General features: G+C 63.4%; 1 protein-coding gene across 4 annotated transcripts in view; it reads left to right on the forward strand.

Moving 5' to 3' along the window:
• Nucleotides 1–27,259, forward strand: part of SPEG (striated muscle enriched protein kinase) — a 38,705-nt gene that overhangs the window by 10,219 nt on the left and 1,227 nt on the right. The window contains exons 3-43 of one of the 4 annotated variants that reach the window (XM_071810936.1): nt 1,271–1,310; nt 2,586–2,620; nt 3,056–3,145; nt 3,355–3,736; nt 4,862–6,390; nt 7,395–7,538; nt 8,269–8,451; nt 9,998–10,209; nt 10,497–10,585; nt 10,783–10,964; nt 13,089–13,349; nt 14,602–14,760; nt 14,903–15,092; nt 15,234–15,463; nt 15,633–15,752; nt 16,169–16,273; nt 16,373–16,579; nt 16,707–16,830; nt 17,233–17,405; nt 18,115–18,227; nt 18,434–18,602; nt 18,685–18,778; nt 19,140–19,340; nt 19,501–19,561; nt 19,758–19,835; nt 19,996–20,168; nt 20,274–20,300; nt 20,544–20,696; nt 20,850–20,892; nt 20,988–21,056; nt 21,189–23,373; nt 23,486–23,638; nt 23,709–23,825; nt 23,941–24,108; nt 24,353–24,475; nt 24,666–24,830; nt 25,020–25,698; nt 25,789–26,028; nt 26,101–26,324; nt 26,762–26,837; nt 27,092–27,241. In XM_071810936.1, coding sequence (XP_071667037.1) covers nt 1,271–1,310; nt 2,586–2,620; nt 3,056–3,145; nt 3,355–3,736; nt 4,862–6,390; nt 7,395–7,538; nt 8,269–8,451; nt 9,998–10,209; nt 10,497–10,585; nt 10,783–10,964; nt 13,089–13,349; nt 14,602–14,760; nt 14,903–15,092; nt 15,234–15,463; nt 15,633–15,752; nt 16,169–16,273; nt 16,373–16,579; nt 16,707–16,830; nt 17,233–17,405; nt 18,115–18,227; nt 18,434–18,602; nt 18,685–18,778; nt 19,140–19,340; nt 19,501–19,561; nt 19,758–19,835; nt 19,996–20,168; nt 20,274–20,300; nt 20,544–20,696; nt 20,850–20,892; nt 20,988–21,056; nt 21,189–23,373; nt 23,486–23,638; nt 23,709–23,825; nt 23,941–24,108; nt 24,353–24,475; nt 24,666–24,830; nt 25,020–25,698; nt 25,789–26,028; nt 26,101–26,324; nt 26,762–26,837; nt 27,092–27,241 — 9,916 coding nt within the window. The remainder of the gene's footprint in view (nt 1–1,270; nt 1,311–2,585; nt 2,621–3,055; nt 3,146–3,354; nt 3,737–4,861; nt 6,391–7,394; nt 7,539–8,268; nt 8,452–9,997; nt 10,210–10,496; nt 10,586–10,782; nt 10,965–13,088; nt 13,350–14,601; nt 14,761–14,902; nt 15,093–15,233; nt 15,464–15,632; nt 15,753–16,168; nt 16,274–16,372; nt 16,580–16,706; nt 16,831–17,232; nt 17,406–18,114; nt 18,228–18,433; nt 18,603–18,684; nt 18,779–19,139; nt 19,341–19,500; nt 19,562–19,757; nt 19,836–19,995; nt 20,169–20,273; nt 20,301–20,543; nt 20,697–20,849; nt 20,893–20,987; nt 21,057–21,188; nt 23,374–23,485; nt 23,639–23,708; nt 23,826–23,940; nt 24,109–24,352; nt 24,476–24,665; nt 24,831–25,019; nt 25,699–25,788; nt 26,029–26,100; nt 26,325–26,761; nt 26,838–27,091; nt 27,242–27,259) is intronic. The other 3 variants (XM_071810939.1, XM_071810940.1, XM_071810937.1) reach the window with 3 other exon arrangements.

Below are 27,259 nucleotides of genomic sequence, written 5' to 3' on the forward strand. Positions count from 1 at the left end.
TCTGAGGGCTGGCTGTCCAAGACCCTGCCTGGGAACTGACGGGAGGCAGGAGAGACTGGCCAGAGCAAAGGGCTTCAAGAAAGCTAGGTGTGCAGCCCTAGGCTCCATGCTGGGGAGACAGCATGGTGTGTCAGTGTCCTGGGGAGACCCCATCACCCAGACTAGCTGGGAAGGATGCTCAGACCTGGCAGCCCAACCCTGCCTGTCTGCACACTGCATCCCCGCTCCTGCCTGCTTTGGACATCACCCCATCCCTCTGCTTCCCTGGGAGACAGTGTAGTTGCATGCTGGGCCTGGCGGCCAGCTCACCCTCGGCTGGTCCCTCTCTCGGCCAGCAGGTGCCTGGCCCTGGGCTGCAGCACAGACGGCAGCCAAGCTGGCAAGGAGCTCCCAGTGCCTCTGCCCCGCGCTCTGGTCTTGCCTGCCTGCCCAGATGGCGTGAGGGAGAGCAGCCCCCAGGCCTCCTGCCCCACGCAGACACGCTGGTCCCATGCTGCCTGTGGCAGGCAGCCTCTCTTGCAGCTGGCACAGCCTCTGCCGGGGATGGGGGATGCTGTCCCTCTGCTGGGCTGGTGCCCATGGCAGTGTCTGGGCCAGTGCCTGGAAGACACTTTGCTGGCACACGTGGTGGCTTCGAAGGGGCTGCAGAGCATTTGGCCACCTGCCCAGGCAAGGACCTTGCTGCAGATGGTGCTGGCCACAGGCAGTGGTGCTGGGGCAGTCGCACTGCCCAGGGCTGGCACCCCCTGGGCATGGGCAGCGGCACAGGGCTGGGTGCATAGTGTCTCCCCTGCTGGGCATGGACAGTGGTGAAGAAATGGGTGCGTGGTGCCATCACCAAGGGCTCTGTGTGTGTGTGTACACACACGTATGCACACACAGGTGCATGTGAGTGTGTGCAGTGCTGGGCATGCGCCACACGTGTCCACCTACATTCATCCATGGCTGCGTGCACGGGAGTGCGTGCCTGGGAGCGTGTGCCTGTGGGTTCTCTGTGGGTGTGTGGCTGTGGGTATTCTGTGGGTGTGCAGCCAGGGGCAGGTGTGTGAGTGGTGCTGGCTGTGCTCTGCCAGCAGGATAGTGTCAGTGGCATTGCGTGTGTTGTGCCAGTGCATGTGTGTGAGCAACTGGGGGTGTGTGCGGTGCTGCATGTGCCGTGCTGGGGTGTGTGCGTGTGGGTGTGTGGTGCTAGCAGTGCGCATGTGTGAATGTGTGAGCAGGTGCATGGTGCTGTGCCATGGGTAATGCTCTTTTCTCTTTTCCTTTGCAGAAGACTGGTCACTCGCGGCGCTTTGGGCGCTTCACGCATGGTGCGTTGAGTTACCAGGACCCGGCTCCCCCCACCACCCCAAGCGCACCGGGATGGGGTCTGGCCCCACTACCTTGCCTTGGGGGATGGCAAACAGAGATTGGGTTGCAGCTTGCCAGCCCCAAAACAGGGTTCCAGTCAGCTGGTGGCTTCTGGTGTCCCCTGCAAGGCCGGACTGCTCCTGGCCCTGTAGCTGCAGTTCCTCAGAGGCTGCCAGGCTGTTGTGGCCAGGCTGGGGATCCTGGTGGTGGCAGTGCACGGGGCAGCTGGTGGTGTGCCGGGCTGCAGAGGGGTGGCATGAGCTGGGGGGGAGCAGCGTGGCCACCCACTGCACTGAGGCATGCAGTGGAGGGGAGTGCTAGTGGGGCAGGGGACATGTCCCTTGCCATAGGGTTCTGTTGTGGCAGCTGATGAGGGCTCAGGCAGTGCCAAGAGGGAAAGGCTGGCCCTCCCTGGCTGCTTTGGTTGGCTTTCCTGGGACAGCTCATTAGGGCGATGCTGATTTGGCCTGGCCACATCCTGCCTGTGGGGAGGCTTTCACTGATGTCTTACCCTGAGCATCCCTGCTTTATCAACCAGGGCTGTGTTGTGGAGCAGCAGTTGCCGCCAGTGGGGCAGGGGATGCACATGTACGTGCTAGAGGGAGGGTGCTTGTGCATGGACACCTGTGTCCACATCCCCCAGCACCCTCAGGAGTGCCCATCTGGGGCACTGGTTGGAGGGGTCCAGCCCCAGGCTGTGGTGCCTTGTGGAGAACAGGGATGTGTGGTGCCAGCAGCTCCAGGGACAGGAGATAGCTGTCTTGCCAGGTAGGATGGGTCTGTGGCAAGGGGATGGGATGGTGTCCTGCACTGTGCTGGTGGGACGGTCTGTGTGCGAGGAGGGTCTATGTGCAGTGCTGGAGCACTATATGGTGAACATGGGTAGAGATTGGAGATGTAGTGGGGAAGTCTGGGGAACCAGACTTGTTTCCACACCCTGTGGGCACCTGGCCCCTGCCATGGGGCTGGGCAGGGCATGGGGTGCTCCTTGTGGGGTCCTGAGACAGGCAAATGCCCAGTCCTGGCCCCATGCCTGGACCCAAAGCCCAGCACAAGGTGCCAGGCACTCCGAGCTGGTGTGGCCCACCCAGGCACTGCCCCAACAGGTCCCTGCCCCATGGCAGCATGGAGAGATGCTGGGGACAAGGTCTTTCCTCGCTGCCCCCTGCATCTCTGCAGGCCGGGCCGATAACCGGGTGTTGATGTCTCTCTCTCTCTTGCTGCCCCTATGGAAGCGAAGTTTTCCGCTCCTGCAGGAAACAAAGCTACGGTAGGAAGACTCCTGCCCAATGCCAGCCCTGTCCCCAGAGCAGGCCCTGTGCCCCATTGCTGCCACCGTGCCCCATTGCTGCCACTGTCCCCCAGCCCTGCCTCCCTGTCCTCACGCTGCCTCCATCAGATGCATTCCCACTGCTGGCATTCATCTTCCTCCCATCACCTAACCCTGCTCCTGCCCACTTTGCCTGACCTCCCCTTCCTGCCCTTGCCCTTCTGGACTTTCCCAGCCCTGGTCCTGCCTCTCCCTGCTGGCAGCTTGTCCTTGCAGGTCACAGTCAGTCCCCCTGCCCCAGTGCTGCCTCGTCCCAGGGCTACCTGGGCACAGTTCTCCTGTCCCTGGAGCCAGTGGGTCTGCAAGGAGCAACGCCATCCTTGCCTGCTGTCCCCATGTTCCCTCACCCCCTGCTCTCTCCCCACCCCTCCTCAGACTCGGAGACGGGTGAGGATGAGCCCAGTGATCCCCAGGTGACGCAGCGCAGTGAGTTCCAGGATGAGACGGCCTTCAGCACCCCCACAGGTGAGCAGGGGGCACCCCACTGGCAGCAAACCCCAGCACCTGCTGCTGGCCATGGCACCCCACAAGGGCTCTGCTGGGCCAGCTTTGGGGGCCTCCATGGTGGGGGAGGGCTGTGATCCACCCCTGCAAAGTGGAGAGGGGTTGGGGCAGTGGGTTGCTACTCCAGACACCCTGGGACACTCTGTGTCAGCTCATCCCTCTCCTTGCAGGTGGGTCCGACACCCTTGTGGACGCCTCCATGAACACGACGCCGACCTCGGTACTGGCCCTGTCACAGGCAGAGGAGCGCTCCAGCTGGTCGGGCAGCCAGCAGACAGTGGTGGAGAAGGAGACGGATGCCAGCCTCCCTGCACGGGGACCCTACCTCCGCCCCGCTGCCTGGCAGCAGCCGCAGGGAACCCCAAGGCAAGCAAATGCGCCGGCCCCGCGTGGCACCGAGGTCCGTCACCTGGGCGTGGAGCCGCTGGTGCGGGCATCACGGGCTAATCTGGTGGGCACGAGCTGGGGGTCAGAGGATAGCCTTTCGGTGGCCAGCGACCCCTACGGCAGCGCCTTCAGCCTGTACCGAGGACGGGCGCTCTCACTCCACGTGTAAGTAGCTGGGGAAAGCATGCGGAGGGGACATTGCGCTGGGGCCATCTCTTTCCAACCCCTGCAGCCATCTCCTCCCCTCTGCTTGGGCTTCTTTGCCTTCACCATGCCCGGATGAGGAGCAGGGGCTCTGAGCAGTAAACAGCCTGTTCTTGGTGAGAAGGTGGGAGAAAACTTGGGCAGGGGGGTATAGACACTTGGGTGAGGATGGAGGATGTGGAATGGGATCGCTTTCTGCTGTGTCCAGGTTGGCGCTTGGGGTAACCTCTGTGTCACTGCGCAATCTGCAGCAACCCACCCACAGGCTGTGCTGTGGGTGTCCCGCCATCCTACTCAGCCATGGGGGCTCTGTGCAGCCCAGGATGTGGGGACCTGGGGGTGTGTGGCAGCCTGGGACACTCACGGGCAAGGCTCTGCCACCTGCAGTCCCCACTGCAAAGGGGTGGCAGCAGGGGCCAGGGACATGCTGTCTCCCCAGGACATGCTGATGTGCTCAGAGCCCTGTCACGCCCCTCTGCCTTCAGTCCCCATCCCACAGGCCTGCTCCTTCAAACTCCATCCTGCCCTTTTTGTTGTTTGTTTGGGGCTGTTTTTTCCACCAGAATCTCATCTCCACCTTATGATTTCTGCACCATGAATGCTGAGCCCCCTCAGGGGCACCGCGGTGGGGAGACATGCCTGCAGCAGCATGTGGTGGGGGAGACTTGTAGGCTTGGGGACCCCCTCTGCCTTGCAGAGGAGCTGCCTTATGCGATGCTGCCCTGACACACCAGGACACCCTGGCAAAGTGGGGCACACCCCAGCCTGCATGGCAGCCCTGGAGAGCGGACTCACTGGGTATCCCAGCACCACCCCTCTGTCCCATGTCAGTAGCCCTGGGCAAGAGAACACTGCTGTGTCACAGCAGCCCAAGACTCTCGGCCAAGCCAGCCAGATCCCAATGGTCTTGGGGTGTCTGGATTCAGTCTCCAGGGCCCCTTGAGGGTCCCTGGTCCTAGGGCTGCTATGGCCATCCATGCCCCACACTGTGCCCCACTGGGCACCGTGGTGTGGGCTGGGAGCAGGGATGAAGCCAGGAGGCAAGGATGGGCTCTGAACCACTCTCCTCTGTCTCTCCCCTTGCAGCAGTATCCCCCAGGGGGGCTACAGGAGAGATGATCTTAACAGTGGCCCTGCCTCTCCAAAGCCTGGTGCCGAACCCCCAAGGTCTCCTGCTGCCCTGCCACTGACCACCAAGCCCCCCATCCTCCGCTCGCCATCTCCCCGCACCGGCTCGTGCCTACCGCCGACCATGGGCGCCACGTCCCAGCCCGCTGTCCGTGGCCCTGGTGTCCCCTCCTTCACGCCTGTGACCCCCCGCAAGAAGTCCTCGGTGCCAGCCGAGTACCAGGACACCGTCCCTGAGGAGTACGAGGAGAAGATCAAGAGGCCCAAGTCCTCGGGGTACTCTCAGGGCAGCACACAAGATTCCCGTCCCCAGACACCCATGAGCGATGCGTCTGGCCGCATCTCTGTCCGGGCATCCCCCAAGCTGGTGCGTGCCGGCTCCAAGATCTTTGAGAGGCTGCAGTTCTTTGAGGAGCGGCGGAGGAGCCTGGAGCAGGCAGACAGCCCCTTCACTGCACACCCGTGCCTGCCTTTGCGCAAGACACGGTCCTTTGACCAGCCTATCTCCGGCTTGCGCCGTGCCAGTACACCGGGCGGCTCACGGGAAGATGTGCGGGAAGGCGACCACTGGGAGCCGGGCAGCACGGCAGCGTGCCGGCGTTTGGCCTTCCGGCAGAAGGCTGCCTCCTTTGACGAGCGGGGCAAGTTCGCCGGCCGTGTCTACGCCATTGAGCATAAGTTTGCGGAGGAGTTGACCCGTATCAAGCGGACGGTCTCCAAGCAGCAGCTGCGGCGCTCCCAGGAGCTGTGCAAACCCGGGCTGCCCCCAGCACCCTCACCGCCTGTGTCCGGTGAGCCTGCAGCCCCCCGCCCCCCGCGCACCCCCTCCTCACAGGGTGCCGGTGGGCGCAAGGCGCTGCCACCGAAGACTTCACCAGTGGAGAGCATGCATGTCATCCAGCACCTGGCACTTTCCAGTGTGGCGCTGGTGGGGCCTGATGGGGAACCGGAGCCGGGAGGGCAGCATGGGAGGAAAGCCCTGGTGCGGGGTGGCACAGTGGCCACTCAGCCTGCCACGGTGGAGGATGCAGGCACCAGGAAGGGTCCTCAGCAAGGAGGCACTGGGGAAGTGAAGAAGAAGGAGCAGTTGCCGTTATCGCAAGCCACCCCACAGGGACGGGCGGCCCTTTTGCAGGCAGGTCCCACCGAAGGCAGCCCATGCCTGGATGGAGGCCTCACTAGTGGAGCCCGTGTCCCTGGGGCAGTGAGTGAAGCCCTGGCCTCCCGGCTGGCTGTGCCCCATGGGCTGTACCGGCGGCCAGAGGCACCCACGGAGGTGCGGTTCCTACCCTGGGCAAAACCAGGATTGGAGCAGGAAGCTCGTCTGGAGAGGAGCTGGGCAGGACAGCACAGCATGGGCAGGGAGGTGGAGAGAAGGCAGATGAAAGTGTCAGAGAAGAAAGAGAGTGGCCGAACAGCTCAAGAAGGCAGGAGCACACGGAGCAAGGCGAAGGGACGCCGAGCCAGACCCACCTCTCCGGAGCTAGGTAAGGGCATGACTTTCTGTCCTCCTGCAGGCACAGAGCTGGCTCAGGTGGCCCTGAGCAGGATGGGGGATCCCCAGCCTTCCTCTGGGGGGTGTGGGAGACCCAGGCTGTCCAAGAGAGCACAGGGATGGGGTGTGGGAACATGGGTCTCGCAGCTGCGGATGTTGTCACCAAGCAGCGCTGTAAGACAGACCAACCTGTGTACTAGTTTGAGCTCATGACGCTTGCTGATGTCTCTGTCCCTCCCGCCTGGCATGGGAAGGATGCAGGGTGCTGACCTCTGGAACCCAGCCCTGGGCTGGTCCCACTCCTGGGGCACAGGGCACCCATTGCAGCTTGTCCCGGCTGGACTGTGCTCCATGCTCCAGGCAGGGCATGCAGCCCAAGCATCCCCAGGGGATGATGCGATGGCTTGTCCAGGGGAGGGGTGCCCTGCCCACCCCAGCATGCAGGGGCAAGACCAGACTGCAGTCAGGCCAGGAGCTCCTTCCAGGCTCTGGTCTCACTGAAGCAGTGCCAGGCCCACATGTCTGAGGCTCCTGGCACAGCCCCAGGACTGTTGCCCTTGTGCTGGGGCCATGGCAGGGGGGTGAGCTGGGAGGCTGATGCTGATGCTGATGTGTTGGGGCAGAGCAGCAAGCACCCCATGAGGGGCTGGGGGCAGTTTGGAGTGGAGACTGCAGTGAACTGTACAACCTGCCTCCTTCCACATCCTTGTGATGCCTCATCCCTTAAGCTGTCCTGGAGCGTACATCAGGTTGTACTCTCCCTCCCCTGTGGTCCCCTGCCTTGTCCCACTGCAGGCACTGTGCCACAGTGGCCCTTGATGTAGCCTTTTGCTCCACTGCATGGCCTGGAGACCTGCTAATGCCCCAGCGAGGGTGGTGGCAGGGATGGGCAGAGGGCTGCGAGGCCCCTGCTGTGCCTGCATGCAGCCTGGTGCGGCACAGGACCCACTCGCTCCATCCCACTAACAGCCATGGGGCGCATCTCTCCCTGTCCAGAGTCTTCCGATGACTCCTATGTCTCAGCGGGTGAAGACCCCCTAGAAGCCCCCATCTTTGAGATCCCCATCCAGGACATGGCAGTGGCTGTGGGGGCAGAGGTGCTGCTCAAGTGCATTGTCACGGCCAACCCCCAGCCAGATGGTGAGCAACTATGGGGCTGAGGAAGTCGGGGGTGTGAGCATGGCCGAGGGGCTTTCTGCATGTCAGCATCCCACCCTCTCTCTGAACCGTCCCTTGGTGCCACCTGAGATGTGCAGAGAGGAGCACACAGCATCGAGCTGGGTGTCTCAGGGAAGTGATGTGTCCACCCCTGGGGGTACTTCTTTTGGATTGCCTCCCCTAGGCAGGAGTGAAGGGTTTGGGCACTGCCTGCCAGGGCAGGGTGCAGGCAGGGTGTGTCTGCCGCCTCACGCACTGGGCTGGGTTGTTTGGGAGAGCTGGAAAAGGGCTGCAGAGCACCTCACAGGCAGAGACAGGCTATGGTCTGGGATGCTGTGGGGACAGCCCGGATAGATTCCCAGGACAGAGCCCACCTGCCCGGCTCAGGGCTGCTGGGCTCCGGGCATGTAGGCAGAACGTGGGCAGGGGCAACTGGGCAGCCAGAGCCGGTACCGCTGACAGAGCTGGGCAGAAGCGAAGTGGCTTTGATTCCCTCCTCCTGCCTCCACTGGATGGCAGAAGGATGCCAGGAATCAGAGCAGGACCAGCACCGCATTCCCTGTCAGGGGCCGTGGGAACCCAGGGCTGCTTCCCATGGCAAAGGGGTCCCCGGGCCAGGCAGGGGAACGCCCGGCCTCACCGTGACCCTGCACAGAGCCGCGGGGGAGCTTGGGCTCTCCTACCTACCAGTGACCCTCGCCTCTGCCGGCAGTGTCCTGGAGGAAGGACGGGGTCCCGCTGCGGAGCAGCACGACGCGGCCCATCAAGGCGGAGGGCGAGCGTCATACCCTGCTGGTCAGGAGCGCCCGGGTGGCCGACGCTGGCCTCTACACTGTCACCGCGGCCAACGAGGTGGGGGCGACCTGCTGCAGTGCCATCCTCAGCGTGCGGCCCGGTGAGTGCCGGCGGGCGGCGGGAGGAGGAGGGCCGGGGCGGCGGCGGGCCGGCTGCCAGCTCGGCTGCTGCTGTCACTGGGAAGAAACCGGCTTCGTTACCCTACAAGGCTCTGTCTGAACCAAAGCAGCTGACGTGCTCCCGGCAAGCACGGAGGGTTCCTGCCGTGAGGGAGAGCAGGGTCAGGCTGTGTGCATCCTCCGGCGCCCAGCAAACGGCCCGGTGTCCGGCCTCCCCCACATTGCCCTGCGCCCCGGTAGTCATGGGGATCCCCCTGTCCGCCCTCCAGCCTGCAAGCTGCGGGGATACCCCTGCTAGCCATGGGGACACCAGTGCCCCATAAGCCGTTAGTTATGGGTACAGCCAGCCCACACCCCACCCCGCCAGCTGCAGGGTACCCAGCCCACCTCAGCCCCAAGACGCTCCCCATCCCGAGAGTGTCCCTGGGAGCGTATAGGGGCTCGGACCTGCCCTGGGGGCTGGAAGCGCCAAAAATACCATCCACCCCGTGGTGCAGCGGGGCTGCACACCAGGGACAGCAGTGTCAGGGTAGGGCCAGCTGGGGGCACAGCGGCGGGGGCCGGGAAGGGGCCCAGCAGCCCCTGGTCCCGCGGCGGGCCCTCCCCTGCGCTGCTGGCCCAGCCCCGGGGGCCGGGCGGTGCCGGGGCGGGGAGGGAGCAGCGGGCCGGCGGCGCTGCGGGCTGGAGGCGAGTCCGGCATCGCCGCACCGGCCCCGGCAGCGGCGGCTCGGCGGTGCGGCCCGGCCCGGCCCGGCTCGGGGCGGGGGCTGCCGGGGCCGCGCCCCCAGGTGAGTGTGGGGGGCGGCGAGGGGGTGCGAGAGGGCAGGCGGGAGGGAGCCGGTGTTCGCGTTTCCCCCAGATCTCCGCCCCGGGGCTGCCCACGGACATCGCGGGGGCGCGGGGGGGCACAGCGCTCGCCGTGCACCGGGCAGCCCGCCCATCTCCCCTCGGTAAGCCAAGGGGGGGTGAGGACGCTCCGGCAGCCGGGCTGGAGGGGGGCCAGTACCCACGGCGCGGCTGCCGGGCTCTTCCAGCACCCCACGCCGCTTGCTGTTCCTCACCCCGCACCGCCAACCCCTGGCCCCCGCACGCATGCCGGTCCCGGGTGGGTTCCCCACGCAGGCGAGTCGGGTTCCCCGGGGAGTGGGCAGGCGGCCGGCCGGGCTGCTGGGGAAGCGCAGCTGCCAATGTCACCTTCAGCCCTCGCCGGCTCGGGGCAGGGGCAGCCATCCCGGGAATTTGGGCGGCTTAAGGATGGGAGCGTGGGCTGCTGCGTAAGAGCCACTTGAGCCCTGCTGTCGCCTTGCGGGATATCGCGTCCCCTTATCGGCCCGTGGAGTGCTTCTCAAGCTCTCCCCCTTCGCGGCCCCACACCCCTTCACTGCTGGCTGCCGCTGAGCTGGGATGTGGTGTGGGATGGGTGTCCTTGAGCACCCCTGGGGTGCAGGGTCGGGGGGGAGAGGTGCCCTGACCTGCCTTCCCAGCTCTGGCTGCTGCCAGTTCCTTATCTCGCCTCCCCTGTTCTAGCCCCCGCCGTGGAGCGGCATGGGAACTTGGCAAGCCCCCTCGGCCAGGCCAGCCCCATCACTTCGGACGAGGAGTACCTGAGCCCCTTGGAAGAGTTCCCTGAGTCCAGCACCCCCCAGCACCGACCAGCCATGAAACTGCAGCCCAGAGCCGAGCATGGGGCTGCCCACGGCTCCCCGGAGAGCACCTTCAAGGCTGCACCCACCTTTGAGGTAAGCCGACAACCCCCATGGGACCTGGCAGAAGGGGAGCAGTGCCATGTTACTGCAGCCCTGTGGTCCTCAGTGCCATGAGGGTCAGGCCTTCCTGCCTCCTGATCTGGTGTGCTCCCAGCACCTGGACATCCTACACCACACCAACTCTCCCAGCAGCCCCAGCAACTGTAGTGCTCCAGGACTGCTGTTGTGATGGGGAACACAAGGCCCCGGATGCAGTGGTGGTGACGTATGGCCCTGGGTGCAGATAGGTGCTCATTGGTCTCTGACTTCTGCTTCCCCAGGTGTCCCTGTCGGACCAGTCCGTGCTGGAGGGGCAGGATGTCAGCATGAGCGTCCGTGTCCGTGGGGAGCCCAAGCCCATCATTTACTGGTGAGTACTGGTGCTGGGTCACAGCTGGGCAGGGAAGGAGGGGACAGGCACAATGACCTCCCCATTTGTGGGTGGTCAGCTCAGAGCTCTGGTCTTTGAGTAGGGTTGGGGGTGGAGGAGTGGGGGCCTTTGGGGGCAGCCAGGCTGGGCATACAGGGCCGGGTGTGACTGTGCCACTCTACCTGTGTCCTGAGCAGGCTGAGGAACAGGCAACCAGTGAAGTACGGCCGCCGGCACCACACAGAGGAGGCAGAGGGGGCACGGGGACTCTACACGCTGCACATCCTGGCAGCAGAGCGCACTGACACTGGCTTCTACACCTGCAAGGCTGTCAATGAGTATGGCACCAAGCAGTGCGAGGCCAAGCTGGAGGTCAGAGGTAAAGCTCCCCAAGCGTGTTCGCCCTGGCCCTGGGGGCCCACCTGTCTCCAGTGCCCTGCATGAGCTGTTTGGGGAAGGGGCCTCTGCAGACCCCTCCTCGGCGGTGCTGCAGGAGAAGGGAACGAGGCAGCCTGCCCTTCCCTGCCGCAGCACAGTAGGTGTGAACCAGGAGCAGGGAAGTGGAACTGTGTGCCTGGGGCTGCCCACAGGGGCTGGCCCTGCAGCAGAAGGCAGGCTGCCCTGCTGCCCTGTCCAGGTGTGTGGCCCCACAGTCCTGGGTCCCATTGCCCAGCTGTGTCAGGGCGCTGGCCAGCCTGACCCAGAGCCCGCTGCTCTCTGCAGCCCAGCTTCACCCCCTGTCCTGCCGCACACCTACTGCTGCCGTTGGGTGCTGCCTGTGGTTGCACAGGGAGGGCTTTTGCCCTTGGTGGCCCTGCAGGGGACATCTCTCCCCACTCTGATGTGCTGATAGCTCTCTCCCTCCCTCCCTGCCTCAGGCTGACTGCACGCTGTGTGCCAGGCACAGGGCAGCTTGGAGAGGACCCCCTTTGCCTGTTTCCAGTGGTAGCCCCTATGCACAGGACTGGGCTGTCCAGCCCCCTTTTCCATCCCACCCCAGCCCTGCTGTGGTCCTCCTGGGACCCCAGTATATGTATGCAAGTTGGGGGGGGGAGCTCAGGACCGAGGGCTGGGCTCTGCCTGGTGTCCCTCCATGTCAGAGCAGGAGCCTGCAGGGATGAATGATGCTGCCTCCCTCCTCTTGCCCTTTGCTGTGTGTGCCCTGCTGCCCCCAGCCCTCCCTGCTGATGGCTGCCTGAGCCCCCTGGGCTGTGCCCATCCCACCTTGGCCTTGGCTGCACTGCTTGTACCCTGCTGGGTCCCCGCTCCCAGCCTCTGGCAAAGCGCGGCGGCACAGGGGTGGGAGCAGGAGCCAGCCCCGTGCCCAAATGCCGGCAGTAGCTGGGCTGCGGGAGCAATGGCCCAGGCCCCAGTCCTTCTGTGGGGGCTCAGTGGATGGCTCTGTGCCTTGGCACACACTCGCACCCCTCGTGCCGGCGCTGGCCTGTGCCTGCGTGTGTGCTGGCCCCATTGCTGCTGCACTAACCCTTCCGCTTGCTGACTGCGGTTTTTGTCTGTACGCAGGGGGAGTACGATAAGGGGGTGCATCTCTCAGAGCCGCGACCATGGGGCTCTTAGTTGGACACCTCTTAGGCAGTGGACCTCACCTTGTGTTATTACCTTCTGCTCCATCCACCGCCTCGTCCTGGATGCGCCGTGGGGACGCGCGGGCCCTCGACTGTGGGCAGGGGCTCGCCGGATGGCTGGGGGAGGCAGAACCAAGGCGGGTGGGGGGAGCAGTGGGGGAGCGCCAGGCACCCCGTCAGCTGGGCCAGGGCAGCCGTACAATGCTGTCTTGTCTCTTGCACCGTCCATTTGTCCCTGTCTGCGTGTCCTGCTGCCCCTCTCCTTGCTGCCCAGGGAAGGGGAGCAGAGAGCTGAGCCCACTGTCGCCACCATGCCAGCCAAGGCTGTAGGGAAGGGGCTGCAGTGTGGTGACAGCTCTGCAACAGTCACCTTGGAGTGCGGGGGACAGGAGACACTGGGGACTACTGCAGGGCAGCAGCCTGTCCTGGCTGCAGAGGGGAGGGAGAGCATCAGCCCCTTTTGCCCAGGCACCTGCCTGGCCACTGTGAGGCATCCCTTGCTGCCCCAGGGCTCAGGGTCCACCTGGAGCCCCCAAGCTCTGGGTCTCTTCTCCCCGGGGAGGGGGCTCGGTGTGGGGGTGGGCTGCGAGGCCGTGACCCTTTTTTTTTTTTTTGTAGCTCTAATAAAATCTGTTTGGTAAAGCGCTGTGTGGTGTGTTCCTGGCACGGACACCTCCTCTCACCTCTAGCCCCCTGCCCAGCTCAGCTCTGCTTTCCATATCTCGTCCCCCCCTCCCACCCTTCCCTGCTGCACCCCCTGCCCGTCACACCAGGCCTCGTCTGCGCATGCATCCCCTACCCTGCACGCACCCCTTGTCCCGCATGTTCCCCTTCATCCCCACCACCTCTCATGATTTGCTTTTCAGTTGCTGAGACGCGTCTCTCTTTCTTTCTCTCTCTCCCCGCTTCCTGGGCAGCTCGCCCCGAGTGCCAGTCCCTGGCCATCGTGGTTCCCCTGCAGGATGTGGTGGTCGGGGCGGGGGAGCTGGCACTCTTTGAGTGTCTGGTGGCTGGCCCGCCAGACATGGATGTGGACTGGCTGTCCCGGGGCCGGCTGCTCCAGCCCGCTCTGCTCAAATGTAAGATGCATTTTGACGGGCGCAAGTGCAAGCTGCTTCTCACCTCTGTGCATGAGGATGACAGCGGGATCTACACCTGCAAGCTCAGCACTGCCAAAGGTAAGTGGTGGTTGCACAGCTCTCCGGGGAGGGTCTCACTCAGAGCTTGGTCCTGGGGTGGTGCTGGGGCTGGAAAGACTCCCCTGCCCCCAGGTCTGGGGCTCTGGTCCCCCTGGGATGTAGCTGTCAGTGCAGGAGGTGGGGGCCAAGGAGTGATTGCTACTCCAGGAGCTGGGGAGCTTTCCTCAGCTGGGAAACCTGGTGAGCACCAGTCCTTGAGGTCCAGCCCCTTGAGCTTTGCAGCCCCCCTCTTGCCCCACTCAGCTACTCTGCAAGCATGCATGCAGGCCCCAGAAATGTGGGGAGATGCATTTGTACCATGGCTGTGCTGGTCGGATGCAGCTGCCCCGTACCCTGGCTGCAGAGCCTCTAGCTGTTTAACTCTGGTACCGAACTGTCTCCTGGTCTGGGAGATGGCAGAGGGGCAGGGGGTCAGGGCTGCCCACCCCCTCCCACCAAGCCATCACTGGTGGCAGCTGAGGAAGAGCAGCAGGACCCAGCTTCTGTCTGGTGGCTCTGACACCCCCCTGTGCCTGTGCATGCTGCACAGAGCCTCTGTCCCCCACAGCAGGGTAGGAACAAGGGTCCTTTCCCCATTCCCCAAGCTGCCCAGGCAGCCCCTCAGTGGTAACCCGGGCTACGGGGGGTGCAGGGCACAGTGCCATTCCCAGCCTGCTGTGGCTGGTGCCTGTGCATCCCTTCCCAGAGGAGGTTGTATGCGTGCAGGGATTTGAGGGCAGTAGCAGTTTTGGGTGAAGGGAGGTGAGGCTGTGCCTCACTGTGGTGTCAGAGTGGATGACAACCCCATCATTGCAAAGCGGTCCCTGCTGCAAACCACTCTCAGAGCATTCCAGCTGTGCCCAGCCCTGTACTGCCCTGGGTGCTGTGTGCTGGTGCTGCCTGCTTCAGCATCACCACCTTCTCCCTAAGGGGTCAGGCCAGGTGTGACCCCCATGCTTTATGGGGAGGACAGAGCATCCTACCTCACCTGGCTGCTGGCATCTGTATTGCTGAGGGGAGGAAAGAGGCACCTGACTGGCAGTAGAGCCTCAGCTCTGGGCATGGGGGCCTTGCATATAAACATGCACCCACCCTGCTCCACGCAGGGACAGAGCCTGGCACCCAGCACACCTGGGCTCAGCTACAACTCCATTGGCTGCAGGGGCTGCAGCTAGGAGGTTGCAGGCTACCTCCTGCCCTGCACACATGTGTGCTCTGCGGGGCTCATGCCAGCCCGTTGCTCTCCTTGCAGACGAGCTGACCTGCAGTGCCCGACTGACAGTGCAGCCCTCTGTGCAGCCACTCTTCACCCGCAAGCTGGAGGAAGTGGATGTGGTGGAAGGGCGGACAGCACGTTTTGACTGCATGATCAGTGGGACTCCCCCGCCAACGGTCATCTGGACCCATTTTGGTAACTCCCAAACCCAGAGGGCCTGTGCAGGGCCCTGCAGGGAGACTTCTCTGCATCTCCGTGGGGGCTGCACCCAAGAGCTTGTGCACAGCTGGGGCTGGGAGTGGTGCTGGTGCTGATGCTGTTGTGTGTCTCTGTGCAGGCCAGCCAGTGCAGGAAGGGGAGAATGTGCGGATTCAGCAGGATGGGGGTCTGCACTCGCTGGTCATCGTGCATGTGAGCAGCGAGGATGAGGGACGGTACACGGTGACCGCCAGAAATGCACATGGCCATGTGGAGTGCTCTGCAGAGCTCTACGTGGAGGAGCCGCGGCCATCTGCTGCCTCGCAGATGTAAGAGTTGGGGGTATCCGGGAGCTGCATTCTGCCTGCTTCCTACCCCCTGGGCTCTGGGAAACAACGGGCTTGTACAAAGCCTAGGGCTCAGGATGGGGGCACCATGCTCCTTCTGTGAGTATGTGTGGGCTCTTGCAGCTCCAAGCTGGAGAAGATGCCATCCATCCCGGAGGAACCAGAGCAGGTGGAGACAGAAGCAGAGTGCTTCACCATGCCTGATTTCCTGAAGCCACTGCAAAACCTGGATGTGGTGGAGTCGAAGGAGGCTGTGTTGGAATGCCAGGTGGCTGGGATGCCCTACCCCTCCATCACCTGGTTCCACAATGGCTCCCGCATTGACAGTACTGAAGACCGCAAGATGATGCAGTGTAGGGCTCCCCATCACCCTCCACACCTCCTTGGGGTCCTTCTGCCCTGCCCGTGGCAGCCCGGGAGGAGGCATGACCCCCCCAGACCTTCATACCCATGAGGCAGGGAGGGAACCTCTGTGCCACTTGGCTGGTGGGGTCTTACCCATGTTCCCTTGTTTCCCTCCAGATAAGGATATCCATCGCCTGGTTTTCACAGCTGTCAGCCACACACATGCCGGTGTCTATAAAAGCGTCATCGCCAACAAAGTGGGGAAGGCCACGTGCTACGCGCACCTTTATGTCACTGGTAAGGGGCAGCGGGCACCACTGGGAATGTGCAGCCGCCCACTGCTGACCTGCTGGGCTGTGTCCCGGGGCTGGGGGTTGGTGGTCCCATAGCAAGGTCCTAGGGTGACAGGATGGCAGGAGAGTTCAGATTGGAGGGGACCTCAGGAAGCCTTTAGCCCAACCTAAAAGCAGGGTCAGGTGTGCAGTCCTCACCTTGTGGAGTCTGGACTCATCCCTGGACCCCCAGGTCCCACACAGGACTTGCTGGAAACACCAGCACCACAAGGGGCTGCCAGGCTTAGCCCTTGCTGCCACTGGTGAGGGTCACTGACCCCATCTGTCCCTTCCAGCCCACATCTCCTGGGGTGTCAGGCAGATGTCCTGAGGAGCTGTGGCAGTGGCCATGCTCACACCACTTCCTGCCTCCTCACACAGATGTGGTGCCAACCCCCCCGGATGGGCCCCCCACCGTGGCCTCAGTGACCGGCAGAGCCATCACACTGACCTGGAACAAGCCCAAGTGGCTGGACACTGCCATAGGTGAAGGGGTTGAGAATGTGCAGGGGTGGGCAATGCTGTGGTGGGGTGCACAGGCCTGCCTGATGCTGGGGACTCTGCACTGACTCTCTCCTCCTGCAGACCCCAACTCAGTGACCTACGTGGTGCAAATGCAAGTGCTGGGCACGATGCAGTGGCTGGTACTGGTGGCTGGCGTGCGGGACACCACCTACACGGTGCATGGGCTGACCAAGGGTGCCCAGTACCTCTTCCGTGTCATCACTGCCACACCCAAGACCAACAGCAAGCCCTCCCCGCCTGTGGGGCCCGTGCAGCTCCTGGATCGGGGTGAGAAGGGCAGTGGGGAGAGGACAGTGGCTGGGGTGGTGAGGGTCTCTGTCTCTGGTGGAGTGGTGAGCTGGCCAGAGCTGGGCAACATGAGGTCCAGAGGTGGTGGTGACAATGTGTGTGGCAGGTCCCTACCTGGAAGAGGCTCCGGTCATCCTGGACAAGCCAGACATGGTGTATGTGGTGGAGGGCCAGCCAGCCTCCATCACCATCACCATCAACCACGTGGAGGCCACTGTCACTTGGAAGAGGTAGGACAAGACGCTGTGCACATTGCCTGCCCCATGCCCAGCATCATCCCATGGCTTGCGAAAGGGGCTCTCTCACCAGCTCCCCATGCAGCCCGCGGTGCATGGGGGTCCTTCCCTGGAGCTTGGCTGGAAGTGCACCCAAGGGTGATGTCCAGGGCTGTGCAGACCTTCATGGGGAGGGCTTTTGGCGGGGCAGGGTTCTGTCTGTGTGATGCTAAGGTTCAAGTGCCATTCAGGAGGCATACCTATTGGGTGTGAGTTGTTTGTGGGGGTGCAGGGTGGGAGCTGGGGCTGAAGCTGTCTGTGGGTCAGGAGGTGGCCATGGGGCTGTGGGATGGGAGTTATCAGTGGGGCAGTGGGGTTGCCTGTGGGGCTCTGATGTGGCAGCTGCTGTCCCCACAGGGGTGGGCAGGTGCTGGGGGAGAAGGAGGGCATGTGTGAGGTGACGATGCCGGACGATGACCAGCACTGCCTGCGGCTGCTGCGCGTGGGCCGGGGGGCCGTGGGGCCACTGGCCTGCGAGGTGAGCAACCGCCACGGCACTGCCCGCTGCACGCTCCGCCTCCACCTTGCAGGTATGTGGCCCTGTGCCAGGGGTGCCCATGCCCCTCTGCAGGGGGATGGCATCACCATCCCCCTACGGTGATCCAAGCCCATGTGCCATAGGGGCACTGCCCCATAGCATGGCACTGGTCCTCAGTGCTCCATACTCATATGCCATGGAGATGCTGCTCTACAGGGTGGCAATGCCCCATGGGGCCGAAAACCCATGAACCATGTGTTGATATTGCTGCCTGGTGTCCTATACCCATATCTGACTACAGAAATTTCACATGTGCCCCATGGGTGTGTCCACGGGGTGGCAGTGCTCCATGGTGTCCTTCAGCCACATGCCATGGGTGGCACTGCCGCAGGGTGTCCCATACCCGTGTAGAATGGAGTGGCACTGCTCCCCAGTGCCCTATAACCAAGAGTCATAGGGAACATATTCACAATGTCCCACAGAGATGTCATGGATGGTACTGCCCCACAGTAGCCTACATCCATGTCTAACAGGGAGATGTGGCCCCATAGTGCCCCATGGTGCTGCAGGCACATGACACTGTGTGGCCTGCCCTGTAGTGTCCCACTCCCACATGCACCACGGTGACACTGCCCTGTGGCGCTCCATGCCCCTGTACCATCATCTGGCACTTTCTTGCAGTGCCCAACAGCTCTACACCCCATGCCAGTGGCAGCGGGGTGGCACTGCTGCATGGTGCCCCACGCCCCATCTCTTGGCAGAGGCACCACGCTTTGAGTCCATCATGGAGGACATCGATGCCCAGGAAGGGGAGACACCACGCTTCGCCGTGGTGGTGGAGGGAAAACCACTGCCAGACATCATGTGGTACAAGGTGGGCTGGGACCCCAGCACCCTCTTCCTGACCCACAACTCCCTCAGACCCACACTCTCCACTGCCTTACCTCCATCAACGTACTGGGGCTCTGGGGTTGTGTTTGCCCCAAGTGATGCAGAGCACTCCCTGTGCCCCATCCATGGGGAAAGGGTTGTGGGAGCTGGTAGAGGATGTGACCCTGCTGATAATCCTGCCACCCCTAGGACGGGGAGCTGCTGGAGGAGAGCAGCCACCTGAGCTTTGTGTACGAGGACAACGAGTGCTCGCTGGTGGTGCTGGGTGCCGCTGAGCCCGACAGCGGCGTCTATACCTGCACAGCCAAGAACCTGGCTGGGGAGGTCTCCTGCAAGGCGGAGCTGGTGGTGAGGGCAGGTACGGCCAGCTGGATCCCAGTCTTGGGGGGCAGAGCCTGGGTGCCTGGCTTGCCCCCTGGCAGCGCCTTTCCTTCCCCCAGCCCAGCCTGCTGTCGATGCCGCCATGGAGGAGGAGGCACTGCACAAGGTGCGACACCTGACCGACTACTACGATGTGCACGAAGAGATCGGGAGGTACGGGGCTGTCAGCACGGGGGTCAGCGGGGCACCCCGGGCACCGTAGGGACAGGAGTGCTGGAGCCTGGCTGCACCCTGGCACTCTGTCCCCAGGGCCTGAGCTCAACGATATGCCAGACCCTGATGTGCTGTGGCTAGTCTCAGCTGCTGATGTATGCTCCAGTGTCAGCTCACAGTGGGGAGCTGGGGTGGCCAGGGCAAAGCCAGGCATGGGGTCTCTCTGAGAACAGTCCTGGAGAGCTGCTGGGGCTGCAGGCAGCTCCCTGTGGAGCAGGCACCTGCCCCAGCTGCTTGGGGAAGGGGAGGTCTCCTGCTCACCCACCTTCTTATGCCCCTTGCCCCCATTGCTACATTGCAGGGGGGCTTTCTCCTATCTGCGGAGGGTGACAGAGAAGAGCAGTTGCCTGGACTTTGCTGCAAAGTTTGTCCCCGGGAGGACCAAGGCCAAGCAGTCGGCACGCCGGGAGCTGCACATTCTCTCGCAACTGGACCATGAACGCATTGTCTTCTTCCATGATGCCTTTGAGAAGAAGAACGCCGTCATCATTGTCATGGAGCTGTATCCTCTGGGTGCTGCTCTGGGAGTGTGTGGTGTCGGGGATGAAGGGGTGATTTTGGAGGGGATGGGTGGGAAGAGCAGGTGTGGAGTAGCTGGCTGCCCAGGAGGGTGCAGGGCACGGTGACACATGGAGTTTCTGTACTCCTTGACTGAGGCTCAGCTGTTCCAAGGAAGAGCTGCTGGACAGGATGGCGAGGAAGCCCTCAGTGTGTGAGTCCGAGGTGGGTGAACCCTGAGGGGGCAAAGTGATGGAGGAGAGAAGGAGCCTGGGGCCACTGGGGTTTGTCCCAGCCCAGGGACTTGCAACACATTGTATCAGGCTACAAAGGAGGCTACTGCCTGCACCCTCCTCTGTACAGGGTCAGCACAGGGCTGAGTCACGCTCAGGGCACCCACCCTCCCTCTGCTCTCTCACAGGTCCGATCCTACATGCGGCAGGTTCTGGAGGGGATCTGCTACCTGCACCAGCACAGTGTTCTGCACCTGGACATCAAAGTGAGTGGGGGGCTCTCTGGCCCCCTCCCCACCCCACACCCGCACAGAAGTGTTCCTGCTGTGCTGCAGGGAGCTCGGTCCTGCTGATGGGGGACACCCCTTCCCTGGGAGGAGCCCCTGCCTCCTGCCAAGCTCCCCTCTGCCCCATGCTGTCCTGTAGCCGGAAAACCTCCTGATGGCGGATTCGAGCAGCGAACAGGTCCGGATCTGCGACTTCGGCAATGCACAGGAGCTGACGCCTGAAGAGCCACAGTACTGCAAGTATGGCACCCCTGAGTTTGTTGGCCCCGAGATTGTCAACCAGAGCCCCGTCTCCAGCGTCACTGACATCTGGTAAGGGCAGTCCTGGGGTGGACAGTGGTCTCCCCGCTATGCCTGGAGGGACTGGGCACCCCGGAGGGCTCATGCTGTGCAGTAACCATGCTCTCCTCTCTGCAGGCCTGTGGGAGTCATCGCCTACCTCTGGTAAGTGTCCCTGGTGGGTCCGCATGGAAGCGATCCCCTTCCTGCTCTCTTGCTGGTTGCAGTGCTGGGGCTGCAGCCATGCACATCGCTTCTTGCAGACTCAGCCTCCTCCCTGATTGCTTCTGCTTCTGCCCTCCCCATGTCACTGGGGCTGGGGTCTAGGATCCCATCCTTGGTCCCCTGTACTTGCCGTGCTGTTCCCCATGTCCTCCCAGCACAATGACAATGTCTCCTCCCTGGCAGCCTGACGGGGATCTCTCCTTTCGTTGGGGAGAATGACAAGACAACACTGATGAACATCCGCAACTACAACGTGGCCTTCGAGGAGAGGATGTTCCAGGGCCTCACCCGGGAAGCCAAGGGCTTCGTCATCAAAGTGCTGGTCAATGACAGGCTGTGAGTGCTGCGGGGGCTGGGGAAGGAGCCTTTTGCTCCAGGGAGGGTGGGGTCCCCCATGCATCAGGGGGCTGCCCTGCCTCCTGCTCTTCCCTGGGCTGGCCAAAGCCCCCCCACCCCAGGCGGTTCTCACCCAACGGTGTTGGTTCACAGGAGACCCAACGCGGAACAGATCCTGGAGCATCCCTGGTTCAAGGTGAGCCTGGACAAGAACTCAGCACCTGGCAGCAATGGTGTTCCCCTGAGTCTGCTGTAGGCTCTGTGGGACACCGCTGTCCCCTCACCTTACAGACGCTGGCCAAGGGGAAGGTCATCAGCACTGACCACCTGAAGCTGTTCCTCTCCCGTCGGAAATGGCAGGTGAAGCCAGGAGTGTGGGCAGGAGGGGGGCAGGCAGATCTGTGTGCTGGGCAGGACGGGGTGATGTGTGCTGGGCAGGATGATGCCATGCCATCCACCCAGGTATGACCCAGCCCTCTCTTCTGGCTGCAGCGCTCACAGATCAGCTACAAGTGCAACATGGTGCTGCGGCCGATCCCAGAGCTTCTGGAGGACACATCCAACCATCTCTCCATTGCTGTGCCCCGGCACCTCAAGGAGTCACCAGCGCTGTCATCTTCCTCGGACTCAGACGACCTGGATGAGCTGCCTTTTATCCCCATGCCACACCAGGTGGAGTTCTCTGGCTCCCGCATGTCACTAAACGAGATCCCCACAGATGACGAGGCTGTTGGGCCATCCGAGGGGCCGCAGTTGGAGGGGTTTGCACCAGGCGATGTCTCCGCCATGGAGTGGCAGAGCCAGGGCATGGGGAAGCCTGGGGTGGCCCTGGGGAAGCGGCCAAGGGGCACTGGGCCACGGCGGCCATGCACAGAGGTGGAAGCACCTGGCTCCTCTGATGAAGAAGCCCCCGAAGCTCAGAAGCGTCTGGAGTACCCTCGCAAAGCCATGAGAAAGGGCTCCAGCCTGGAGTCCCCAGGGAGTGCCCGGCGGGGAGAGCTGAAGAGGGGCAGCTCTGCTGACAGTGCCCTGCTGCCCCACCAGCACCCAGAATCCGAGGAGGGGGCCGAGGCGGGCCGGGACCCCCACTGGACCCTGGCCAAGGCGGCCTCCATGGAACTCCCGTGGCGGAAGGGGACCTGGGGGGAGGATGATCACGCTCAGCGCCTGGAACTGATGCGTCAGCGGCTGTTGCGGGGCAGCTCCGGGGATGGCAAGGTCAGTGGCCTCCGAGGTCCCCTCCTGGAGACTCTGGGGGTCAGCCCTGACAAGAAGGTCCCACGGCCAACCCGGTTGGAGCCACCAGCGGTGCCACGGCTGGTGCGGGCAGTGTCCAGTGAGGCCACCTCACCGCGCCTCCTCCCCGCTGAGCACCGGCTGCAGAAGAGCAGCTCCTTCAGTCATGGGGATGCCGAGCCTGTCGTCCGGCACCGCCGCTCTGGTGCGCCCCTGGAGATCCCAGTGGCCTGCCTGGAGGCCCAGCGGCTCAAGGAGTCCCCATCACTCTCAGCCCTCTCTGACGCCCGGCCACCGGCCTCACCTGACACCCCCGGCCCGCTGACACCCCCTGCACTGGATATAGCCATCCCTCGAGCTCCTGCCACCAAGGCTGCCCTGGGGACAAGGCACCTCCCTGAGGAACGTGGCCAGCCCAGGGCCAGCACGGCTGCCACCACCACAGGGAAGAAGCCCATGGCTGGGGGACAGAAGGAAAGGACTCCCACCAAGACTGCTGGAGCCAGTGGGGAGGGGACTGCAAGGACAGTAACACCTGCCTCTCTGCAGCCCCTGGCCCCCAGCACCCAAGCTCCCAACACATCTTCTTACGCCAAGATCATGCAAGCCATGGGAGCCATGCAAGGTGGGGAGCCAGCCACTGAGGAAGCCCCCCAACCATTGCCAGCCACCCCTGCTGAGCCACCAGCACTAGCACCAGCACCAGCACAGCCACCAAGGAAGGAGGCAAAGCCTGATGGCTCCTCCAGCTCCCTGCTCATCCAGGATATTGACTCAGAGGAGGTCTTCGAGGCCAAGTTCAAGCGGGGCCGGGAGTCATCGCTCAGCCGGGGGCTGAAGCTCCTCACCCGCTCCCGCTCTGAGGACCGTCACCTGGCTGGTCCCCCGAACCCTGATGAGGGCATCTACCGTCCCACGCCGGCCGGTGTGCCCCTGGAGCTGCGCAGGGACCGGCCCATGGGGCTGGTGGCCAAGTCCAAGTCGGTGCAGGACCTGCATGAGGTGGAGAAGGACAGGGGCTTCCTCCGGAGGATGTCTGTGCTCCTCAAGCGGACCCCGCCTGCCGAGAGGAAGAAGAACAGTGGGGAGGATGGAAGCAGCGAGACCCCATCCGGCGGGCGCCGCTTCTCCTGGAGCCTGGCCTTGGGCAGCTCCAAGGAGCGCAGGGACTCAGAGAGCCTCAAATCAGAGCCAGGGGGTGGTGGGGAGAGTGAGTCACCGGCGGTGGCCGTGCGGAGGAAGATCAGCGCCACGATGGAGAGGGTCTCGGCAAGGCTGCGCAGCCTGTCGGATGAGCGGCCAGAGGGTGAGGGGCCCAGAGAGCTCCGCCGCTCCATCTCTGAGGGGGACAGCCTGCGGCCGGGGCTCCCACCGGCACCTGCGCCCTCCTCTGAGTCTCTGCGTTCGGAGGACAGCACCCGCTCCTCCACCTCGACCAAAGGTGAGGGGCGAAGGGGGGATCCCGGTTGTGCCCCATGGCCCAGCTGCCCTGGGCATAGCGAGCACAGCAGCCCCGGGCTGGCCCCGCTCTCAGCCGCCGCCGGTGCCCGCAGGTGGCGCTGAGAGCCAGAAGCGGTCCCGCTGGGAACGCTGGGGGCTCTCCCGGAGCAAGAAGGAGAAGGTGGCCTCGCAGCCCAGCATCCCCTCCAGCCTGCTGCAGGAGGAGGGACCCGCCGCCGGTCTGCCACATGCACCCAGCGAGTCTGGTAAGCATGCACCAGGACGGGATGGTGGGTGCCCATTGCTGTCCCAACCTGATGCCTCTCTGCTTTCCAGATTTCCCACCTGTCTTCCACATCAAGCTGAAGGACCAGGTGCTGCTGGAGGGTGAGGGGCTGACCCTCTGCTGCCTGCCTGCCGGCAGTCCGACCCCCAGGATCATCTGGATGAAAGGTGGGGGGCTGCCTGTGCTGCCTTGGCAGGCGGGTGCTGGGGGAGCAGTGGAGCATCCTTCTCTTCTGCTCCCCGCACTGCCACGGCATTCCCTTTCCTCTGCTCCCCCTTGCAGACAAGAGGTCTGTGCAGCCAGACAATGCACTGAATGTCGTCTCCTGCAAGGATGGCCGGCAGATGCTCACCATTGCCAAGGTCTCCAGGAAGGACGCAGGGCTGTACGAGTGTGCAGCCGCCAATGTCCTGGGCACGGCCATCAGCTCCTGCACGCTGGCTGTGGCACGTAAGGATGAAGAGGGGGAACCCTGTGGGACAGAGAAGAGCACATACCAGGCATACAGCCTGGGCTTGGGGACTGGTCAGAGCATGTCACTTAACATCCCCTCTCTGCATCTGCAAAAGAGACCAGGAATTTTGAGGGGGGACAGTTTGGTTTTGCCTGGACACCTCCAGCATCTCTGAGTCCTGCAGCAGCTCTGCCCTGCCCCTGGCCAAGCATCCAGCCCACCCTGTCTGTCCCCTCACAGGGCTCCCAGGGCGGCCAGGCACCCCGGAGATCCCCCAGAAGTACAAGAACACGGTGCTGGTGCTGTGGAAGCCTGCGGAGAGCAAAGCCCCCTGCACCTACACACTGGAGCGCAGGCTGGACGGTACGTGGGGCCGCTCCCCCTTCCCCAGGAGCCGCAGCTGGAAGTATGAGCTCACTGGGGGACACTAAGCAGGACAGAAATGCCCAATGTCCTTGCTATACCCTAGGGCTTGGTAGGGTCCTGAGTAGGGGTCACGGACAGGAGGTTGACCCCAGTCTGCCCCCACCTCACCTTGCCTGTGTACCAACAGGGGAGCACGAGTGGAAGATCGTCAGTACCGGCATCACGGACTGCTACTTCAACGTGACGGAGCTGCCCCCTGGGAGTGCTGCCAGGTTTCGGGTGGCCTGTGTCAACAAGGCCGGGCAGGGGCCCTACAGCACCCCCTCGGGGAAGGTGCACCTCAAGGCAGCAGGTGAGCAAGCCCTGTCCCATGGGGTGTGGGGCAGCTGTGGGGCCAGCTGTGGGGCTGCAGCCTCTGGGATGCTCTGAGGGTCCTCGAGTCCCAGGGGATCTTCACCCCAGGGCTTTGGGGAATGGGGCACTACTTGCATTCCACTCCTGGCTTACACCCCTGGCTCATACCTCCCTTTCCTCCCTGCAGATGCCCAAGCTGCTCCAGCCAAGGACATCGCTGTCCCAGTCCCTGTCCCTGAGAAGGTGGCTTCCAGTCGGTCAACCCAAACGCCTGTGGGGCAGCTGGAGCCACCAGCCACAGGGGTTTCCCCTGCTACACCACCCCACAAGCACGAGGGAGTAGTACAGAAGGCAGATGGGGCAGTGCAGGCGGGTGCCACCCCAGGGGTCCTCCAGCCTCCTGCACTCCGCGAGGAGGGGTCACGGCTGGACCCTGAGCTCCCACCTGACATCACTGTCTGTGTGCCCCCAGAGCTGATGTTCACCCCACCTCGGACTGTTGCTTCACCCCACACAGACACCCCCACTCAGGGCTCCCCCATGCCCCCCACGGACAGGTCTCCTCCACCCCAGGCTCCGTCTCCTTCCAAGTTCTCCCCCACTTCCCCAGTGTCGACCACTCCCAGCTCAGCCCCGACGCCATCTCCCACGCCCAATGCTGCGCCCACACGGAAGATGCCCCCCTACATGGTCACCTCCTTTGTCTCCATGCCCCCTACATCGCCCACCACACAGGAGCCCTCCCCCACCACCCCATCCTCTAAGGAGCCGCCAGCTGAGAGTGGGGTCCCAGGAGCTAAAGACAGCATGGCGCTGCGGCAGGGCGTCCCCCAGAAGCCATACACCTTCCTGGATGAGAAGGCGAGGTGAGTAGCAATGGTACGCGATGTTCCTTCGGGGGTGTCCCACCCCCTGCACCCCACGCCGGGGATACTGAATGCTGCCTTGTGCCACAGGGGTCGTTTTGGGGTGATCCGGCTGTGCAAGGAGAATGCCACAGGGAAGCACTTCATGGCCAAGATTGTGCCCTATGAGGCAGAGCGCAAGCAGAGTGTCCTGCAGGAGTATGAGATCCTCAAGGCGCTGCACCATGAGCACATCATGGCCCTGCACGAGGCATACATCACCCCCCGCTACCTGGTGCTCATCTGCGAGAACTGTGCTGGCAAGGAGATCCTCTACAGCATCGTGGACAGGTACGGGTGGTTGTGGGGCCAGTGGGGACAGCTCTGGGCACAGGGCCACCTACCAATGCCACTTGCCCCCAGGTTTCGCTACTCGGAGGACGACGTGGTGAGCTACGTGCTACAGCTCCTGCAGGGCCTCGAGTACCTGCACAGCCGCCGCATTGTGCACCTTGACATCAAGCCAGACAACATCATTGTCTCAGGCATGAACGCCCTCAAGATCATCGATTTTGGCAGTGCCCAGACCTACAACCCCCTTGTGCTGCGGCAGCTGGGGCGGCGTGTTGGCACTCTGGAGTACATGTGTGAGTGGGGCATCAGGGGTGCTGTGGCATGGGGATTGGCACAGAGATGGGGACAGATCTGGGGCATGCTTGTGCCTGAGGTATGCACGTGTGTCTGAGCACTGTGGGGGGCTTGGTAATGGGGAGTTGTTGAGGTGTCCTTGGGGAAGCTGGGGGGTCTTTGGACTGTTGGGGGTGTTTGCTGAATGTTTCTCTAGGGCTGCTGGGCTCAGTGGGAGAGTTTGGATGCTGCGGGGCAGTTGGGGTATCCTTGGAGGTGCTGGCCTCAGCCAGGGTACTGCAGTGTCAGGGAGGGATGCTGGAGGGTGCAATGGTGGGGTGCTCTGGGTGCTGTGGCTGCTCTAAGTGCTGGAGTTACTGTGGGTTCTGGAGGTGCTGGGAGTGCTGTGGGTGCTGATCACCAAGTGTGTATGACAAACCTGCTCGCCTGCCCACAGCACCAGAGGTGGTGAAGGGGGACCCGGTGGGCTCTGCAGCAGATGTCTGGGGTGTCGGCGTCCTCACCTACATCATGTAAGAGAAGGGGCCAGAGGGATGAGCACCCTGAGGTGTGCTCAGCTGCACCCAGGGCTTGATGCCATAGGGGACACTAGGGAGGTGGTGGGCTGGGGGATGCTATAGCCCTGCAGACCCTTCCCAGCTGGACATAGGGATTGAGACACCCTGGGCAGCTGTGGCTGTCCCAAACCAGAGATGGGTGGGTAGGGGGTGCTGGGTGCCCTCCCAGAGATGTTCCCCAGCTCATACTACCCTCTCCATCCTCACAGGCTCAGTGGGCGGTCGCCATTCTTTGAACTGGACCCCATCGAAACGGAGAACCGCATCCTGGCAGGGCGCTTTGATGCCTTCAGGCTGTACCCCAATGTCTCGCAGAGTGCTGCCCTCTTCATCCGAAAGGTCCTTGCTGTCCACCCCTGGTGAGTGCCCGGGCCAGG

This window comes from Patagioenas fasciata, chromosome 7 (assembly GCF_037038585.1).
Source record: "Patagioenas fasciata isolate bPatFas1 chromosome 7, bPatFas1.hap1, whole genome shotgun sequence".
NCBI lineage: Eukaryota > Metazoa > Chordata > Aves > Columbiformes > Columbidae > Patagioenas > Patagioenas fasciata.